The sequence below is a fragment of the Callionymus lyra genome, chromosome 2 (assembly GCF_982586985.1).
Source record: "Callionymus lyra chromosome 2, fCalLyr1.hap1.1, whole genome shotgun sequence".
NCBI classification, from domain to species: domain Eukaryota; kingdom Metazoa; phylum Chordata; class Actinopteri; order Syngnathiformes; family Callionymidae; genus Callionymus; species Callionymus lyra.
In genome coordinates, this window is record NC_141819.1 from 26,170,441 (window position 1) to 26,193,047 (window position 22,607).

General features: G+C 37.4%; 1 protein-coding gene across 1 annotated transcript in view; it reads right to left on the reverse strand.

Moving 5' to 3' along the window:
* rab26 (RAB26, member RAS oncogene family) overlaps positions 1–22,607 on the reverse strand; it is a 54,433-nt gene that overhangs the window by 19,849 nt on the left and 11,977 nt on the right. Inside the window, exons 3-4 of the mRNA XM_087782876.1 lie at positions 8,370–8,411; positions 7,903–7,969 (exon numbers count right to left, since the gene is read on the reverse strand). Coding sequence (XP_087639002.1) covers positions 7,903–7,969; positions 8,370–8,411 — 109 coding nt within the window. The remainder of the gene's footprint in view (positions 1–7,902; positions 7,970–8,369; positions 8,412–22,607) is intronic.

Below are 22,607 nucleotides of genomic sequence, written 5' to 3' on the forward strand. Positions count from 1 at the left end.
ACTCTCACGAGGTAGAAGTTCATTTCAAATACAACTTCCAGAGGCTCAGGTGTTACTCTGTAGTTGTAATCATGAGACCAGGGGTCTTCACCGTTTTAGCTTTAATGCTTAGTATTGGTTGAGCATGTCAATTAATATTGTGAAATAATCATGTGCCATTTAATACTTTGACGAAATGGAAACAAGTCACCACCAAGAGGGTTTGTCCTCTTATCAACCAGATGTTATCCAGGGTTGGGAGTAACGTGTCCTTAGGTTACGTGTTACAGTAACGTTAGTTTTTGCAGTAACAAGTCCTGTAAGTTATTACTTTGTCAAAAACCGCCAACGTGTTAATCATCACTGAGACTTTACAGGGTTTGTTACTCGTTAAATACAGGCAACATACTTCAGTTTAACTTGCTCACTTGGCAGAGCCATACACAGGGTCTCCAATTTTACCGCGGCAACCACGTAACTTGCCGTGACCGTCCTCCACGCTTGCCTTAACGCCCTGAAAAATGTACCTGTGTTTACGGCAACAACTTGCCGTGACCGTCCTTGGCTTCTAATTTGTTAATAAATACTGGAAGTGCAATTGTTTCGTCGAATGAACACAATCAAATTTTCCCGACTAGACTGTTATTTAACATTTTCAACTTTTCAATATCTAACGGTAAAAGGTAAACAACATGTGGGCAGCCATTTTGGAAGCTTGTGTCAAAGGTTAAGTGACGATGGAAACAGCCGAGCATTTCCGAGTGATACACTCGTTACATCAGCGTCTCGAAGGAGGTAAGGTGTCCGGTGAAATTTGGTCAGGCAGCCAACTTTAAAAATGACGAGCAAGAAAAGGGGGAAAAAAAATGGAAAGATGAGGAATTACAGGCTGTTACACAAAAATACACAACTTTTTAGGTAAGTTTATTTCATTGTTTAAAAGCAGTGCTAAAAGTATTAAGTAGTTTGTTTGCCCTTGAAACGTGCCAGTTCCTAAATCTGTCGATGTTGTCGATTCATGGCTGTCAGCCACGAAGTGTGTAACATATGTGGATTTGTATACTTTTAGTAAACTTTGAATACAAGCTTTGGTGCCCCTACTTCGAAAGAAATGTTTGCCTTGGTGCCCTAAAATTTATGCTCTTCTTTAAGGCAACACTTGACCGTGACCTTAAAAAGTTTAAATTCGAAGCCTGCATACGGTCGATAGTTTGAGACCCACACCGGCAGATCTTTTTTTTATTCTTTAATAAAGGCTATTTTTATTCCTACATGATGATAAATAGACGGACATTTATGTGTTTAGTCTTGAAATAAAAAAGACAAAACAATAATGACAATGGGATTGCTGTGTGTTCAAGAACATGATGTTTTATTGAAATTGAAATTGTTATTGTCCTTTAAAGGTTGTTGTTTAAGTTTTTTACAGTGTTATTAAATTGTATTGTTTTATCATTTAATAGGTTTGTGTGATCAATAGTAAAATAAAAAGGTGACTTTTGTGTGTGTTAAAGTTCCTAAAACTGGCATCTGCAATCTGGATTGGCCACAAAATGTACAATCCATGCGACCCTAATTTCTTTTTTTGTTTGTTTTTGTTTATTTCATTTTTCTTATTACCTTTTGTCTGAATTTATTAATCACAACATCACAACTTACACTGGCCTTACACTGTTACTTTCCCTCGTAACTAGTTACTTTAAAAGTTTTAGTACAGTAACTGAGTTACTTTTCAAAGAGGTAGTTGGTAATGTAACCAAGTTACTGCTTTAAAGCCACTTACCCAACACTGATGTCATCAGAGCCTGGCCGGACTTGTACCATTTATTTTCTCATTCTATTATTATTCTGTATCTTTATTATTCTAACACACAAAGTAGGTGCTATGAATTGACCGAGTTCTTGTAGACCCTTATACTGATTTTAACAACATTTGTGCATATGAGCAAATGTAGAAAATGTTACTACACTTGTGTTTTTAACTTTATTATTGTTGTAAATGGGAGTAAATGTTTAGGATTGAAGTTGTTAATATCTGGGACAAGTTGGGTGAGGCGGCACAGATGCCTTTTTAGGACGCCTCCCTCTAGAGGAAATTCACAACAGGAGGGATTATGAAGGACTGCATGAATACAGGAAGGCCACACCTTAGCCAGGTGTGTTCTTGACCTCGGTACATCCAGTAGACACAGGAGAGATTAGTCTCTTAGTTGTGTATTAGTTGATATTAGAAAAGTAGAGCTATTTTGTACTGTGTTTTAGAGGTTTTCAAACATGTTATAATGTAATTATGAAAACAAAGCTACATCAAGAACATTGTCTTGGTTGTATTTATTCAACCTCAGTCAGACGAGAAATTGATTGAAAAAGCTAGAATGGAATCTATATTGACTTCCTTTTGTTAGCAGTGATGGATAACAATGTTGACTAATCATTAAGATGCAATGAAGGAAATGATTGCCGAGACGACACCTGCAGACATTCCAGAGTTCTACGTGAACAGCGACGACTGTGCCGAATAAACATCTGCGCCGAGGTTTTTTCTTGCCGTGTCTGTATGAGTGTCACACATCTGACTAATGACTTTATCCCCTCAGGCAGATCCGCTCGCCCCAAAGTTACTTGAAGGGAAAATGAGCACAACTGCCAGCAGCATCCTGCTCCTCCATCCCCGTCATTATTATCTGAGGCAGCACGGCTGGAAATAGCTCTGCCAGCGAAAACACACTCAACCGCTGGATAACAAGTGGTATTTTTAGAAAAAAGGTGAAAGGCGAGACTAAAATAACTAGATTACTTCTCTAGACAAAGCTTGGAGAAGACGTTCAAAACATGAATTAATTGTGTTTCTTTATTATTTCTCTAGTTAATGTTAACTCTTCATAGAGAAAATGAATAAAAACTAGTCTCACTTCCCATGGATTGTCATCGTCACTGGTTTTTATTTTTGGCCCACTGCATAAATTGTTGTTACTTCCCCCATTTTTCCTCGCTCGTCTCTTGATCATCGTTTTTCCCCTCCTTTTCCATCTTACAGTTTAGCTCGACACGGCATATGCTACTAACTGATGCCCGCGGTCACTCATTAGTGACCCTGTAAGACAGAACTGAGGGGAAAAGGATATGATAATGGCCGGTTCCAGGCTCTGCAATATACTACTGTAAAAAAAAGTCGTACTTCTTCATAGAGCTGCATGAAGGGCACTTTGCTGTCGTGTTTGGCACCATTATAGAGTAAAATGTGTTTTCAGCTGAGGCTTGGGGGCATGACTTTGTAACATAAAGTACAGAGAAACTGCAACACTTCCTACACTTCAAAAGTATACCTTAGTTCAGAGGGCACGACTGAAAGAGTGAACTGGTTGACATTATGTAACGTATGAAATCACTTCACAACTTTCTGTTACAAAATATTTAAAAGCTTAAAAATGAAATAGTAAATAATACCTTTTCATAAAGCATGTATCTTAATTAAACCTACCTCTGTATTCACTATGTATTTATTTTCTACAATATATTTTCTTATTTCAGAATGGAGTCTATCCCAGCTACTGAGGACGAGAGGCAGGGGACGCACTGAACCGGCCACAGGGCACACAGAGACAAAAACACACACAGTGCAAACTATACGAGTAAGTTTAAGAAAAATGAATGAAATAATAATTAATCATGAATTTAACATGTATCCCATCTGTATTCCACCAATTTGCACGAGCAAAACGACCTTAGTGAAATATTCAAAAGACAATTTTGTCCGTCTGCCCGATTGTGAAACCTTCGAGACGACACCTTTGCCCTCATTAAAGTTTTAGCGTTTAATTATTCCAATTATTTCAAGATCCCTTCTGAAGGAAAAGCAGCTCCGAACGGAAAACCATTCTGTATATTTTAAACACTCCTCACTCATAGTGGTCCACCAGCAGGTGTTGTAGTTAAGAACAGACCAGATATATTAATACTCTGTGTTATTTAAATTAGACAGGTGGGTGTTCTACCGAGACTCGACCTCCACGTCAGTTAATGCTTTGAAGCTCCTGGGAATGAGGAGGAGGAGGTATGGAGCCATTTGAGCAGCCAAAACGCCTCGTCAGAAGAGACACTGCAGCTTTTGGATACAGATCAGTCGATATATTAGGAGCTGGTTGCCGTGGAAGTTAACATTTTAGGAAACGATTTATTTTTTCTTTTCTTTGAGCCACTTACAACTTCTCAACCAACAGTTCATCTACCGACCACGTTTCTGTTTGGCACTGGAATAACAAGTAATCTGAAGAAAATAAAGGTTGAAAGAGAGAGAACGATCTAAGAAAGTCTGGTTATTAAAATGCAATTTGAAAGTGGTTCTAAATAAGGAGGTCATGACCATCTTAAGGTTCGTGAAAATGTTCTAGACCCCCTCGCCTGTGCAAAAAATAATTAGATTTTATATTGAATTAACTTGACTTTAAACAATGTAAAACAATGATCATGGGTTTAAGACTTTTTTTAAGTTATGGTTAAGTAGACCCAGAGGCCTGAAAACAAATATATCTATGGTTCAAGGTCCACCACTGCATATGTATTTCTGGACAAAGCAACACCAACAACAATTATATTTGTTTTCTGGCCTTTGGGTCACCTTGACCCTGAGATAACACAAGGGTTAAGAGATTAACCTTTTTTCACTTCATTCAGAAAGCACTGCAGACCAAGAGAACAAAAATGGACCAAGTATAAGAGCAACTGATAAATAGATGTGTATTGACAAGAGTCTGGTGATACGATACGAATCACTATAGGGGGGAAACAATACGAAATATTGTGATAATATAGGAACAAGGATATATTTGTCTTTTTTCTTGACAAAGTCGTAACTGCTTTGAAACCGAAATATGTCCAAACATCAGCTTTAAAAGCTGCTGGAGTTGACTGTATCCTCTCGTCCTCAGTCATGACCAGGATCTCATTTAGCTGCAGAGGATGTACTTACTCCTGCCAACTAGAGGATGGAAGTTTAATTGCAATAGAAAAATGAAAAATGCTGTAAATATTTCCATGTTAATTATATATAAAAAAATGTCCACAACCTTTTCGACTTTAAACTATAAAACAACTATTGTAACACCAAACATTATTTGCGAGCCAAAAATGCAAAAAATCTCAATGAATAATTAAAACGATACAATATCATTGAATATTGATACAGTATCGTGGAAAAGAAAAACCCTTTATATATCATCATATCAATATTTTACTGATAAATATGTAGGATCTTATTTACTAAAAATAATTTTGACTTGAAACTTACTTCATTTAAAATCTAACTGGACTTTCAAACAAACTTCTTTCTAAACACCTTTTCAATCCTTGTCTTCTTATAATAAACCATTATATTGTTTAATATCTCAGTTTAACATGTTTTCTCTTTCAGTATATTTAAATAGTAATTCATTTGGGTCACAACTTGTCATTACTGGTGCCAAAGCTAGACCAGTCGAAAACCATTATTCTATACTATAGCACGTGTTGTTAGTGAGTCAAAACACATTAACGTTCATTTGAAGATAGGTGGTGTTTAAGATAAGATAAGCAACAGAGATTATTGATGTAACAAGTTACAAGAACAAAAAGGTTGACATGTGAAGAAGATTGGTGTTGGATAACAAAAAAAAATAAAGATAGTAATTGTAATAGTAATGTATTTAACCCACAACAATGAAAAAATAACATCTGTATGAGACTCTGGTCAGGAGTGCCAGTAACAGTCTTAGGCTGTTTTTTGCCTCTTGAGACGTGAGATTGACACTCTCGCCCTATAGTGTTAAAACCTCTTCTCACTCTTTACCACTTTGGCTTTAGTTACATTTGAAAAGCCCTTGTTGTTACACTTCATCTCCTTTTTCAATCCTTCCTTTCCATTCTGCCTCTACTCGCTTCTACACTCTTCAATTCTCCATTATATTATATTACTCTGATGTTTTGCTTGATGAAAAAAACAACCTGGTGTTTCTCCCCCTGCAGAGGAAACGACAAACTGTCATGGCCACGGTGGGATACGGAGTCGGACATGTTTAAGAGGACTCAGCTGGAACCCTCTGTGCCTCGCAACAGTTTTGCACGGAAGTGCAACAGGAGTCATTAGCTCCGCTCCTGTTTTCTCATTAAGCCGTGGACACCAGGGGACGCAGCACTAAATAAAGAAAAGTGTCACTTCTGCTCGGAGGTGACAAAACATGGTTGAGTAGAACTGTCATTAGTGGAGATAACCAGCAGAAAAAGGCACTCCATCTTCCTCAGAAGTTGTCAACTGTGTTCAAAGTCTTCAATCACTCAATGTGACATATTTGAGAAACGCAAACATCATGGATTTTTTGCCATTTTTTTGCAATTAAGAACAAAAAATGAGTAACTCTTGTGAAGACTTGGCTACAGACGTCTTTTAGCAGATTTTCTTTATAAACATCTTTAGGAGATATCATTTATATTTTTGCTGTTTATGTTTTGCATAATAATATTCAGTGAATTTGGGCAATTTGAGGGAAAAATAGAGTCCCTTTTTTTCGCCTGTATTAAGCTTTGGAACGATCTTCCTCTCCCTCTGTGTTTGATGATCTACTGACTCTTTCAAGAAACATCTTAAGACATTCTTATTTGTGCAGGTTTTTCATTTATTTTCTGGAACTCCTCTGTTGTTCTCAGTGTTATCTTGATCTTTAAGGTATATATTTTTTTGGGTATTGTTTTGATTGTTTTAGCGCTTTGTGACCCTGGTCTGGAAAAGCGCTATATAAATATAAATTACTTACTGTAAATTGAGGGCTGCAGAAAAAAAAAAATCTTGATTGACATGTGTGTATTCTTTTTGTTTTGAAAAATAAAAATGAATATTCAATAAAATGAATTTTGAAAGTCTTTTCATCCAATGCACACTGAAGTTGGTCACCAGAGTAATAAATCAAAAGCATAAGCGTTGAATTCTAATGAATTGTGGGTAAAGCTGGCAGGAAAACGAGGCACATGGCAGAATCTATTCATCAACTCTTGGAATAGCCACAATCACAATGCAGCCGAGCTGAGCCTTTGATAATAAAGCTTTTTTTTTTAATTCTTTAATAGCCACAAATGAAGTCGGAAAGAAGCGTTGCAGTTGTTGCGAGTTTAAAATCTTTCAGACGGGAATCAATAGCTCTGGGTGACAGCTCTGCACCGGCTGCTTCCTCTTCCTTGTTTTGCTCTGTCAAAACCAAGTTTTTTTTCTTGTAAAAATAGGACAGCTCTGAGAGGAACTCACCGCTAACAGGGTGCGTTGTTAAAGATCAGCAAAGGGGCAGCACTGGTCCAGACAGTATCTCTGGAAACTGGCCTTGTACGAGTCCATTCCCCACCCACGTGAACACACACCACTGAACCCATGAATAACATCCAGTTTTGAACACTGACTTCTGAAATGAATCACTTGTGTTGCATCCACAACGTTTTTCCAAAGGTGTTGTAATGAGTTTGGGATGATTTGTTAACGTGGTTAAAATTAATAATAAGTACAGGAATTTAAAGGTAAAAAAAACCCGACATAAAAACCACCAGAGAACAAGTTTATGCTGCACTAGAGATTTGGGGATTCAGTTTCTGAGTGTGTGTTCCGGAACACCTGCTGTCTTTCAGGTTTGGCCTCAGGCACAATATTATCAGTGCTCAGATGCTGCTGCACACACACACACACACACACATACACACAGACACACACACACACGCACACGCACACAGGAGAAAAACCTCACTGAAGTCCTACCACTCACTGAGCCAAAGGCAACCTCATTTTTCCAACCGGTGTTTAGCTTTTGTTTAAAGGAATAGACACACGGACACAACCAGGAGGGTTGTTGCATCAGGAGAGAACTCTGCCGTTAGAAAGGATAACAGGGAGGAATAAGCCGAGTGACCTACCATGAGCATCGCGGTAATAAGCATGGGTGACGCTGCGAAAACGCTCCTGCCCTGCAGTATCCCAGATCTAAACACAAGAGAAAAACAGGAATTTATTATAGCAAATTTATACCAGAACTACTAACATGACTCAAACTTGTTTGCACTTGTGGTGTTTCTTTCTTTTTTAGTTTGGAAAAAAGCCAAAACTAGAAGCTAAATTCAATAAAAAAAATACTGTAATCACAAGTAGGAAATGTGTCCTTGTTCCCATGGCAACCGTTTGGAAAATAATAGTTAAAGATAAAATGTCTGTTGTGTAAAGTCTAGAATTGCAGGTCTGAAGGAACAGAGACGTGTGTTTAACGAAAGAAACAAACCATTGTGAGATTATACTGTATGTAGTGTCAAGATTGATTCTGTCAGCACTGGTCTGATCTGACGCGATGAAGAAACAAAACCACACACATCAGCGTTTCTCTTCTTACCTGCAGCTTGACTTTCACGGCGTCAATGTCCATCACTTTATTCTGAAACACATGAAAATTTTGGATTTAAAACAGAGTATATTTTGTACGCCTTCAACCATGGCTGTGTACTGGCAAAAACTGGCGATACGATACGTATCACGATACATGTGTGACGATATGATACATTGAGATACTGTAGGATTAACGATATATTGTTTCTCTTAAAGAATATAATTGGCCAAAAACAATCATACCGTAAACATTCAATGCTTAACATTAGCCATATTGGATGCACATGAGTAACAGTCAGATGTAGTTAAAATTTGGCACAGAAGAAATGACGGATGTTGCCAACTAGTGGCCGGAGGTTTAATTGCACCACACAAAATATTAGTGATGGTTTGATGAAGCTTCATGAAGCAGTGTCATTATTGTCAGAGTCCACTAGATGGAAGTATATGCACTATTTTACTTTGTTTTGAACAACTGTTCTAATGAAACATCACATCATGTTTAAACTGATGGCGCCACCTACTGACCTTTAAACAACATGACACTGTTTCATGAAGCCTCATCAGCACATAACTACAAAATAATAAACGCTGTAAATAGTTGAGTGTTCATTCAATATTGAGAAAATCAAATGATCATCTTTCATACACACACTATACAAATATATAACATAAAATAAATTTGAACTAAATTAATACAATGCTATTGAATATCTATCTAAGTAAATCTCTCCTAAACTCTTTCATTCTTACACTCTTCTAGACTACTGCGAATGTGTACAATCTTATCATTCATCTTCCAAGACAGGACCTACTTCTATCCATTTAGTTTCCGACACATAAAGAAACAAAAAATAATTCCAATCTCGGTCTGCATCATTGATTTATAGGCCACGGTCTGATTGTATCTAACAATATACTGTTCCCATCCATATTACACCATATTAAGAAAGGTAGAATCTTCACATTATGTTTGTTGTACTTGACCCCACTATGTTTTTTTTGGCTTACAGTGTGGGATGAATAAAAATAAAATACCTCGAATCCTAGAAAAAGTAGCTGAGGTCAAAATCTGAATCCAGGAGCAGCTTGAGACTCCTTTCAAGGAATCAACAAAGACTTCCGAGAAATCAATACAATCTTTTTTTTCTCTGCAATCTGCATAATTCACTTCACTGATTTGTCTGAGAACATCTTGGCCTCAAGTACCTCCCTATAGTGTTAACTGACCACATAACAACATTGAAATGGTGCAAACAAAAAAAGCAATTTAGACCAAAAGATTTTCTGTTGGCTGTTGTTCATCAGAGAGTCTTCATAGAAGCATATTCAGAGTAAATGCTCATATCGACATCCAATTACACTTCCCACGTTTGTAATCGGCAAATAAGAAAAGCAGTTACCATGGTAACAACAATGACACGCTAATAATAGCAGTATTTTGACTTTAGTTAGATTAATAATTTCTGTGTATTAATGAACACATAATTGAAAAATGGGAGCATGAGGACAAATCTTGAAGAAAGGATTGAACAGTGTGATTAAAAAACTTTACAGTTATGGTGTTATAAAAGTGAAAACGCCACAATTTGATTTAATTGCGGTGACCTTGCCTGTAATACGAATTAACTTGCTTGCCAAGGTGGAGATGTCCTTCAGACAGACGTTTGCTTTTTACTTGAAATATCCAGTTCCCGGAAAGAAGCCTGGAATACAGAACAAACTAATTCCAACAAAAGCAAAGTGGATTAAATAAAAGTCACATTTGATTTTTTTCACTTTTGTTCGTTGGCTTTTCAATTGTCAAATGGGAATGTGTTTCACGATACATTCAAACAAGGATTTTAATTAACTTTTTTATTCATACTGCCATTAAAAATTCCTCAATCCATCAAAAAATTGCGAGACTCATTCTCCATATTTAATGAAAAAAACCCTTTAGAAGTAGGAGCTGAATCATTTTCAAACAGGACTGTCTGACTAATGTCTGCGTCTGCTGCCAAACACGATGGCGCCAAACAATTACTGCAACACAAACGCACAGAGCACAAAGCAGTCACTGGGTAGATTTGTTGTCCACAGAGGGCAAATCATCATCTGTCACACAATACCAACGTTCGAAGACTTGATGAGGAGAACTCCCCAGAAGGAAATGAGAAGAGCCAACGAGAAAAGACAAGGGAACAACAGCCACTGAGAAAAAATGGTCACGTAGATCAGATGCTTTGTTTTAATGATGATTATTGTCCATTTTCACTCTGTTAAACACACAGACCCGCAGCTGGAGACGAGGCTTCTTTCTTGGAATAAAACAACGGTTGTGGGAACGAATCTCAGCCAGAAACTAGCTGAACTAGCTGAGCCACTCCAGCATGTCTTCAACCTCAGTCTACGGCTGGGGAAAGTACCAACTCTGTGGAAGACTTCCTGTATCGTTCCAGTCCCTAAAAAGATCCGACCGAGTGTGCTGAACGATTACAGACCGGTGGCACTGACTTCGCAGCTGATGAAGACACTGGAGCGGCTGGTCCTCAAACATCTCACGCCACAAGTCCAGCACGCGCAAGACCCCCTGCAGTTTGCCTACCAGCCAGCAGTTGGTGTGGAAGATGCCATCCTTCACCTCCTGCATCGGACCTACTCCCACTTGGATAAAGGAAGCGGTTCAGTGAGAATCCTGTTCCTGGACTTTTCTAGTGCCTTCAACACTATCCAACCCACTCTGCTGCAGGACAAACTGACTAAGATGCATGTGGACCCTGGTCTGGTCTCCTGGATTACGGACTACCTTACTGATCGACCACAGTATGTCAGGCTGAAGGACATCAAGTCTGACACTATGGTGTGCAGTACAGGAGCACCTCAGGGGACAGTACTGGCCCCTCTCCTCTTCACCATCTACACTTCAGACTTCTGCTACAACTCAGAGCTGAGTCTCGTCCAGAAGTATGCTGACGACACTGCCATTGTTGGATGCATCAGGGACAACAGCGAAGACGAGTACAGGAGTCTGATACGTGACTTTGTGGACTGGAGTGAGAGGAACCACTTGCAGCTGAACACCTCAAAAACCAAGGAGCTGGTCTTGGATTTCGGGAGGTCCAGGACAAAGCCACGTCCAGTGTCCATCAGAGGCGACGAGGTGGAGATAGTGGACAACTATAAGTACCTCGGTGTGTGGATGGACAGTAAACTGGACTGGTCCTGCAACACAGACCATGTGTATAAGAAGGTTCAGAGTAGACTGTACTTTCTGAGGAGGCTTCGATCATTTAACATCTGCAAGAAGCTCCTCTGCATGTTCTACCAGTCTGTGGTGGCCAGTGTCCTGTTCTATGCTGTGGTGTGTTGGGGTGGAAATGTGTCCAAGAGGAGTGTCAACAGGTTGGACAGGTTGATCAGGAGGGCTGGTTCTGTGGTTGGAATGAAGCTGGACTCACTGGTGACAGTTGCTGAGAGGATGTCGTTGAACAAACTACTGTCCATCATGGATGATGACAGTCATCCTCTGAACACTGTCATCAGTGAGCAGAGAAGCAGAATGAGTGCACGAATGCTCCTACCCAGGTGCAAAACAAATAGACTCAGGGACTCATTCATCCCTCGGGCTATTAAATTGTACAATTCTGAGTTCGGGGGCAGGAGTGGAGTGAAAGTATCTTGATGTTCTGTTCCATGTTAGTCTTTGTATCTTTGTCTTTGTTGTTTTTTTTGTTTTTTTTTCCTTGACCCATGTTCTTTGTCTTTGTCTTTAGACTTAGATTGTGTCATCTTGTTCTTCCTCTTTATGTTCTTCTTACTTTATTTTTTATGTATTATTTTTTATTGTTCATGAAAAATTGCTGGCTATTGGTAAAAAACAATTTCCCAAAGGAGACCTCCTGAGGGATCAATAAAGTTTTACCTTACCTTACCTTAAACGAGTTCTAATCATCTAAAAGCTCAAAAGAACTATAACTCACTATAAATAAGGACGTGAACAGCAACTGGGATGGTGCCGATCAGATTCAATGTTGGTACAGGAGTACACGACATGATGTTTGTATGTTGTGAATAAATTATACAGTAAAACAAGTACCAGAACGAGTATTTAAACTACTATAAGATAATTTCATTCAGGTGACCTGTGTTCATTTAGAGGAAATGTTCCAAAAGTTCAATGTCTGTACGTTTTTTTTTTCTTTGTTATAGCTTCGTCAATATATGAGACCACTTGGTGTAAAGCGAGTCATTTAAAAACTGTTTAAATAAAATAAATAAATTGACACAATTGAGTAGTGACGGTCTGATGAAGCTTCATGAAGCAGTGTCATTGTGTTCAGAGCCCACTAGATGGCGGTCTTTGTAATATTTTCCTTTGTTGTGAACAACTGTTCTGATGAAAAATCAACTCATTTTAAAACTGATGGCGCCACCTACTGACCTCTAAACAACATGACACTGCTTCATGAAGCATCATCAGCACATCACTACAATTAAGTAATACAGATAAAAAATATCACCATTCAACATTTCTTTTACATTAAAAAAGCAATATTTCATCCTGGATATTCATCATTAATTCACTTTTTGTGTCCATGTAATACAGTAACACTGTCAATCAGCCTTCAAGTTCAAAAAACTTACTCCTGGACACATTTTCAAACTCAATATTGAACAATAAACAACTCAATTAACACTCACCAACTGTGGTTTTCCCAAACCCTCTCACTGAACACATCCCCGGAGCTGTGCATATTTAGCATGTAACCATCAACATACATGTGCATGTCATACCAAAGCTCTCAGAAACCATTTTATTTATTTTATCCCACCAGTGGCTCCAGAGTTGAGAAGCCTGAATAAGAGACTGGGCCGGGTGCCATCATAAAAGTCTGGGTTCTCTGCTTTCAGATGTAGTTTAAATCAAACGACACAAAGGTTGCTAGGACCATCTATTACAGAATCACTCAGAAAAGCTGCTTTGTAAGCACAAGTATCCTGAAAAAAATCAAAAAGTGTCGACCATTCTGACCGCGAGAGCCAACTCATGTTGACTCTCTTTGATTATGTGTAGAATTTTCTTACATTATCTTGTGCTTCCAGCTTGTTGACACAAGCCCTGAAAAACATTATTGACAATGTATTGCATATGTAGTCTTCTTGGACCAGCAGGGCTGAGCAGGATTTGCTGTTGGGATTAACCCAACCTTGCGTCTTCTCCTGTTGGAACCTGAAGGGTTCACATTTTTCTTGTTATAAGAGCGTCTAATCCCGGATTTGTCACCCTCAGCTACATTCTTATCCTCCATTTCTCACACCCTTCGCTGCATATCTGTCATAGCACGTATTGTTCGTAGGTGAACGCACCATCCTCTTGGTGTCCCATCTCTTGAGTTTAACCTCTGGTCAGATGCCAATCATATATTCATCAATGGGATACTTTAAACTATTTATTTAACCTCCTTCGTCCTTCTTTCCATTCAAGTCTGGCTACAACAGACACAGTTCCCAGTGAAGCCTTGCATGGCTGTGCTTATTAAAAGACCAGTCAATCTCTGGGAATAAGTGGACAGCAACAGACTGACCCATGGAGACCTGTTACACTTTTGCTCACAGTCACAATACTGTGATAAGAGCTCAGCCAACCGTATCCAATCCAACTCTCTTCCTTTATCTCTTTGAAAAGTTTCTGAAAAAAGTCACTGCCTCAGGAACACGGTTCAACACTGATTAAAAGTGAAAGTGATTTAAGACATTTTTTCATTAGCATAGTCCGACAGCAAGTATGGATGACATTTTTTTGATAACGAATTCCAGAAAAAAGACACTAATGATAAAAGAAATAAAGGGATTGGGAGAGCTGTGGACTTGTCTGACCTTCATCAAAAACTTTCGTAAATAAGAATTAGTGACGATTAACGATAGTCCGGGTCCAACATTTCTGAAAGGGTCATTTTATACCAAATGTATAGGCTAAAAAATATAAAAATAAGTAAATAAAAAATAAGCGTGTACAAGACTTAAGTGATAAGGCCTTTCGCTATCTTGCTATAGAATTTACATTTGTATTAGCCTTTTGCGCACGTCAGGTGGATGTTGCCGTGGAGTAGAGCTCTGTACTTGCTACACAATACGCATTATGACACAGGGGGCGACAGACAATATATTGTAACACTGAAGGAAACTTTGCAGACCGCATGACTCTTGATTAAATCATAACTGCTTTCATTCACTTTGAAAAATAAGTCCAAACAACAGCTGCTATAGTTGTCTGTATCCTCTCATCCTCAGTCATGGCCAGGATCATGGGGATTTAGCTGTGGGGGATGCAACGAATGCTGCCATCTAAGGGCTAGAAGTTTAATTGGAAGACAAAAATTAATGAATGCTATAAAAAAATGTGCATGTATGTTCACACAAATGGATGAACGCCATGAATATGAGTGTTAATTGTATAATTAAAACATTGAATTGTTGTCTTTATAGTACACAAAAAGCTTGTACATCCATTTATAGTAAATAAAAGCCATAAAGTATTTTTTATTTTTTTAATGAAAGTTTATTTCAAAGTTGAAAACAAATAAAAATAATAATATTTTTAATTTCAAAACAGTGCTATTGAATATCAATACATGGAATTAAGATATAATTATTTACTTACACCTCTAGTCAGTACTGCCAATATCTATTAGTGTAGCTTTACCACTGTACTGTATATTTTAATAATGATTCTCTAAATTTTTTAATAACATTTTTTAAATGATGCAGTAACTGTCATTGTAACTGTGTTGACAATTTTGTTGTACTGTACGTGTGTCAATGAGTACTACTACATCTCAATACACTCAACTTAACAACTCAACTCCTACTAAGACGTAGCATATTTTAAAACAAATATAGCACTTTCGCATGCCGAACAATTTTAAAAACACATTTTAATGTCAACAGGAACAAAAAAACAACATAAGAATGCATGTATCCAAACTTTGACTTATGTAATACAAATGCTCCCAAGGATAAGAGCCATCCTTGAATTACAACTGGCTCTATGTTTAGCTTGCTTTTTTAAATGTGCAGCTTGTAGTGTCCTTGCAAAGCCCTTTAATCCTGCCCCAGACATGATAGCATTGTCTGAGCAAAAGCTGGTAAATCCTATTTGAAACTTGCTTCTAAGAAACCTTACAGCGCTTTTTGATTTCTGCTGGAGCGTCTGCACTTTAAAATATTCTACATTTCTGCCTTGTGGTTACGTTATTTACAGTTTAATTGTTTGAAAATACAAGATTATAAAACAAGGCACGTCTGAATCAAAACATCAATTCAAACAATATTCATTCAACTCAGCAAACTGGCTTCACATCAATTGAGGTCCGTCTTTCCTGATAGACCTCACATTGATTTCACTTCTCGGCAGTTGGAACTCCACACTCCAGGCCCTTGTTTTCGGGAGCCACAGTTTGATGCGTCTGATTATTATTGCGCGGAGCTGTCAGACGGAACAAGCAGAGGTTGTGATGACAGGAGGACGGATAGAGTTTAGAAAATAAATTGAAGACAGCAAAGATAAGGACGGACAGAGGAGGCAAATTGGCTTTGGGAAATACTTTATTCCGTCTGTGCAGTCATGTGGTTCATTGTTCTCCAGCTCTGTGATGTCCACTTGTTAGTGTGCGCCGGCGCTCGTGTTTGTCCATCACTCTCCCGGGGTCAGCAACACACACCCCCACCAGACAAGTATCACAACACAGGCCAATTCTCCCGTAGCATCACCGCCGTTCATCCTCACAAGTTTCCACTCATCATTCCAAAGCTCAGTTAGCACCATTTATCCAGAATAGTTCAGTCACAGTCACCTTTGAAGCTTGAATATCTCAATTTCTGGGGGGGCTTAGCCCTTGACCAGTTTGACTTTAGCTTCTTTAGATTTTTAAATATTTTGTCTTTCACTAGAAAGCAGCAGGACGTGAGTGGGTGAATCTTTCAATGTAATATAATGAGCTGATTTTCAATGGATGGACTTCCATTACTGCACAAAAGAGGTGTGTGTAGGCAAGAATCTTATAATATTAAATATAAAAATGTTGCGATATATTGTGATAGTGCAGGAACAAGTATATCTATGAAGTATTTGACTCTGGTGTAGCAGAATTCATTGACCGCTTGACTCTTGTCGCAGTCGTAACTTATAAATTTATTTTTTTATTTTTTATTTTTATTTTTTTAAATCAAATGATGTCCAGACATAAGAATTATATGCTGCTCGAGCCGATTGTATCCTCTCGTCCTCAGTCATCGCAGGAATATAATTATATCCTCTGGAAGTTTATTTGCAAAAGAAAATTAATGAACAAACGTAAATACTTAAATGGTGAGTGTAATTCTTTAAATCGAATCGTTTATGGTTTTTATTTCAATTAAGTATCTTTAAAATAGAAGAACTATTGATATTTATATTTTCTGACACCCCTACTGAACAAGATTATAATTATATATAATTAACTACATTCTGTACGTTATTCTTCACTTATGTTTACAGCTTTATTTGGGCAAAGTTGCAAAAATAAATGGATCGTTATTTAAAAATAAACTCCAAATTTATTTTTTAGATGCCGATGGGTGAAAGCCAACAAAGTTTTGAATAACATCAATCTCTGTGTAGTAATGTGGGGCGAAGATCAGCAAGTTGCTGTCGTAGTATTCCGGTTGAAAATAGCAACAAAGCCAAACTATTTTCAGCCTCATCTTGCCGTGCTTGGCAGCTTCATTGTTCCTATTAAACACCGTTTTCTTCCTCCTTCCTGTCCTTAAGTGTAATTTAGTTCCTGCTTTTTTCAAGTGAGGTGTTTACGATCGTAACTTTTTGAAAAGTACAGAGGAGAATGGAGGTCAAGTTACTTGATAATGGTGTGAAATAAAGTGGTGTTGAATCGCTTCCCTTGTCACAAATCCAGTAATTTAATCATGAGTATATGAAATATGTGCAGGAGCCAATTTCCTGCAATGTGATCCTTTGAGTTTAAGGGTAGTAACTGCTTGTATCCTGAAGTGAAAATCTTTGAGGTAATAATAAACCAATGTCTATGTCTAAGATAGAGCTTTAGATGCAATTAATGTTAAGAAGCAAGTAAAGAAGTTCAGAGATGCCTACTTTTTTCCTGACTTGCCTGGCAAGTTATATTTTCCACAAGATATTTTTGCGATATAAAACATCTGTAATGATAACACATGGAATGAATCAATGCATATATACAGAAGTAAGAAGACGCTTAAGTGAAATCAATACATCTTGAAGGAATAAAGGCGTAGCTCCAGATCACTGGAGATAAAAATCTATATGAGCCAATTACATCTTAGTCACTCATCTGCCTTGTTAAGGTTTATTTTCAGGCTGCAGTTGAGCTGTATGTGACAGCTATAGATTTTTTTTTTCTGATACATACTCATGCAAAAGAAGAGAAGGAGCCGCCCTACCCTCTGTGTTGTACCGTCAATGTCCAGCTCAACTTAAAAGGGATAATAATAATAATAATAATAATTAAAAAAACGTGACAGAACATAACTCAGTCCAAGTGTTTTACGATTGAAACACAATGTTTTTAAAAGTACTGATTTGTCAGTGGTTTAAGTTCAAATCAACACGATACACATCCCTTATGATCTTATAAAAAAATCTCAATGTCGTAATTTGATTCCATTTATTAAATAGATTTTATTTTTATTTTTTTAATTCAGAATCAATTTTAAATTAAATCATGACCCCCTGAATTTAATCAAATACACCCGAAGATTCTTACCCCTTGTGAGAATGTTGGCCCCACTTTTAAAAAAAGGATACCGAGCCGTGACTGTAAATGTATGTGAAGGTTAAACACTCTCGAGTCTCAAGTAAGTGTCTTGAAATGCCAGGAGCAATAAAGTTAAGATTGGTTATTTGAAAAAAAACAACCATACAAGGCTTTTAAAATATTGAACAGACTTTTCGTAAATTGCGGGTTTCCCCCAAAAGCTGGACATCTTTCACTGAGAACAAGCATTAAACAGCTGATGGCCTTTTCCAACAGACCATTTGTTTGAAAAGTTGTTCCCCGATTTAAAAAATGTTCCCACAGATGTTAAGCACCGGCAGCTCGGAGCTTACTTACTCTCCTGCTGCTACCATGTTGATGACTTGGATTATTACTGCCACCGCTGATCTACAGTCACTCCGTCCCCTGCGCCGGCTTTACGATCAGACAACAGATGTAGCCATCAACGTTTCAATTCAGTTATTGATCCAGGATTAATTCCTGGGGGCTCTCGCCCCTTGTTACGACAGCTATCCATCTCTGTGAGCCATTTAGTATTAATGCTTCATCAGCAGGTTTTTCCACTTCAGTAATTAGATATTTGCCCCTTTTTTAATGACCAATAATACATATATTATCACATTGTTTTGGTTCAAGTATTAAAAACAGTAAATATAGAAACATGATCATGTCATTGGAAGCAAAACATCATAAACAATACAACACTAATGCATTTTATAGCTTCTAGTTTCAATCAACACTACATGTTGTGAAATTAATTTAAAAAATGTATACTGGGATCTGGGAAAAAAATATATAAAGATAAAAATATATTTCCTATACAAAGATATATACAAAGAGTCGATAAATACATATTTTATTTCTTCTAATAAGTAAGTAATATTTATTCATATAGCGCTTTTCGAGACCAGGGTCACAAAGCGCTTAAACAATCAAAACAATACTTAAAAAAGTACATACTTTAAAGATCAAGATAAGGTTTTACCGTCTATATTTTTGAACAGCTTTTCATCAAGAATATTAAACAATAATATATAAACACAGTCTATTTATTTTATTTTTTTACATCTAAATCATCTTAAAAGTATCAAAGGTTAGAGACAGTACAGTATGTAGGAGTAGAGTCTAGCAGTCAACGATCAACCAACATTAGCAATGATCTAATGGTGTGTTCTGCATGTGGATTACAGTTGTACATAGTAAACAGAAAACTCTCTGGCAACGTTTTTGAAGTGATTTGGAGATTGAATACATCTGATTGCAATTGCGATGTAAACAGTGTTGATGGTACCTCTTGAGACCTTCCCCACTTTTCCCGTGTTTTCTTTCTAAGCGACAAAAAGTAAATAAAAGTGAGCTTTTATCTACTTTGAAATGCGTAATTTGTTAAGAAATAAGCTAAAAAAAATCCCCTTATTATGTTGATATTACATCTGTATGAATGTGTTCCTGATGACTTAATTACAAACATTTCAGTTTGAGGAATCCAACACCAGCACATGGATCAGAGCAGAAGGTTGAAGGAAAATACAGCTGTGGTTCGACAAAATTAGATCATTTCATCAAATGAAACAAGTCGTCGACAGTTTAGCTTCCTCTAAAAATGTGTTCTAATTATGCCTCTGACACACTCCCACGACAAAGAAACGCAAACAAAAAAAAAGCCGGCGGAGAATAGTCGTGTGTGTGTACAGTTAAACTTCACACACTGGCTGTGAGCAATTCCTTTGATTTAACTTTCTTTACGGCCCCCGCACTTAATAACAATGTATCTTTACTTGCTGGATTGCAAAGAGCTGAGAGTTGAATAGATTTTATTGAAGATCAAAATCAGAAAACTGTTATTGCCAGGGTCGTAAACACAAAACAGGAATTGGTTGTGGCTGGATTAGAGAATATAAAATTAAAATATTATGAATGAAATAAAAAATGGTTAAATTACAAAATGAGCCCATGAGGTTGTTGACATACAGTCTAAACCAATAATAATGGGGAAGGGGTCAAATATAAGTGCAAGACTATAATCATATTACAATGTTGTTTTAAAGACATTATAAGCAGAGTAAATGTGGATCCCACTTGGAAAGGGTTACCTTAAAAGATAAGATGGGATATTTACCACGTGACATAATGACTATATACATATATATCTTTTTTTAATTTGCCGTTATATCCTGACATGAAGCTATGAACCTCCTCAGTTTATTAATCTGACATTAAGAGAACAATACTAATCCATGGAGGTTATTACAATGTTAATTATTAACAAGCATTTAATTTGTTCGACGAACTGTTGGCATTAACCTCCTCCTTATAAGAAACAACAGGAAAAAAAAGACCTGTTGTGGAGGCTGAAAGATAGGAGGATGTTATGAAATCCACAACACAAACAAAATACAAATATCAAGTAAGAATCCACATAAAGAACAAAAAACTAATTTGGGATTAATTTCCATGATAGGGTTAGTTCACTCCTGTGATTGTCTAATGTGTCTTTTAAAGTATATATTTTAACTGTGTATTGTTTTTGATTGTTAAAGCGCTTTGCGACCCTGGTCTAGAAAGGTGCTTTACAAATAACATTTACTTACAATGAGACAAGATTTTGTATCTCAGAAGAACAATTTCATAGTAAATTCTGATCAGGAATGGCCACATTTAAGGATGTTACCCCCAAATGTATCATTCCTATCAGACGAACATTGCTGGAACTATGGTCTGCATTAAGTAGTTACACATTTCAACACGATGCCTGTAGAGTTGATGAACAATAGGACGATGTGTAGTCTTTTATGGACGCACATGCTAAAAATACTGTCTTTTCATGTCCTTCGCGTCCCGACAACAAAGTGAGATGTGCAGAAACATTAGGTGCCTAGTGAGGCTGTTTAACAGACTTTAAGTGTGTCTGCATCCAGCTGTGCCCTGGAGAAGAGTTCCTTTATAAACACCCTACGTTTACTAGTAGAATACAATTTTATTATTCACAATAGGGAGAGAATAGCCTATTGTTAAATAGTCTAGATGATTCTCTAGGATTTTTGACTGTTGTGGCAGTATTGAGATTGGTCTATAGTTGGTTAACTCATGTGTATCCCCATTCTTAGACAGTGGAATAACCTTTCCAACCATTTTGGTATGAAAATGTCCCAGTTTGGAGATTGAAAATGCAATAACTCCAGGTAAGACATTTCAAATACATTTCAGATATAGGCCATTAACATCAGTGGATGTTTTTGCTACACATTTGTTGACCAGGTGTCTAATCTCTGCGTCCTTCACCGGAGAGAGAAACATTGGAGCTTGGATTCATGTCTGTGTTCTTATCAAAGTGGTCCCAGTGTAGCGGTGAAACCGGGATGTCCTTGGCTAGCTCGGGCCCGATGTTCTCAAAAAAATCATTGAATCTGTTTGTTATGATTTCTGGGTTCTCTTCCTGCATCTTGTTATATTTGAAGTACGGAAGGTAACTCGGTTTTGATCATTCAGACCCGTTTCATTGTAAAGATTGTTCCAGTTCTATCTCAGTAGTTCATTATTCAGTGTATTCAACCCTCCTTCAGTCCTGACCCTAATGTATGTGTTTTTGTTCTGAGCCTGTCTCACAGTGCATTTCCAGTCATAGATAGCAAAGATCGGTAGGTGGTCACTTATGTCATTTATAAGGAGACCTCTGGCTATGTCATTAACATTGGTAAAAATCCATTAAAGTAGCACTCTGTAGCGTGACCCTGTTAGGGCGTGTGATGGGAGGTTTTAAGCCCATTGTAAACATTATATTGATGAACGAATACGATTCTCGTATCTCGTTTACAATTGAGCAGGTCAATATTTCGCCACTGATAAAAACTCTCTTAGGGCTTACTTCAGAGAATATTTCACCCAGATATTCTTTCAAATCTTTTGTTTTTGAGTCAGGTGCTCTGTAAAAACAGCTTACAACTTTATTTTTACCTTTCGTAAAACAGATTTCTATTCTTACTCTGATAAGTCTAGTTAAGTCTCATACTTGATGGTATTGTAGATGAATTGGGCCACTCCTCCTCCACCTTTGATTCTCCTGTTAACAAATACAAGATTATATCCATCCAGGAGAAAATATGTCCCTTTGTCTTCTTTAATCCATGTTTCCGACACCGCAATGATATTGAAGGGTCTTTTGAAGTGATTTAGATATTCCTTGTTGTAAAGACTCCTGCTATTAAAGTTAGTTAAAGATAGTTTCCCGTCCATGTCAATGCTGGCGTTGAATTGTTCTTCAGTGTACTTGTGGCATTTCTCAGACTTGTTATAATAGAAGTGGTCCGGGTCAATAACTTCATTCGGGTCGGATAAGGTATGTTTCAAATGTTGAGTTATAATAAGCTCAACACTATTCTGCTCAGCAATCCTTTCAGATGGACCCTTCAAATTTTTAGTCTGTGTAAAAAACATTGTCCTTTGCTGTTCTGTAGTTA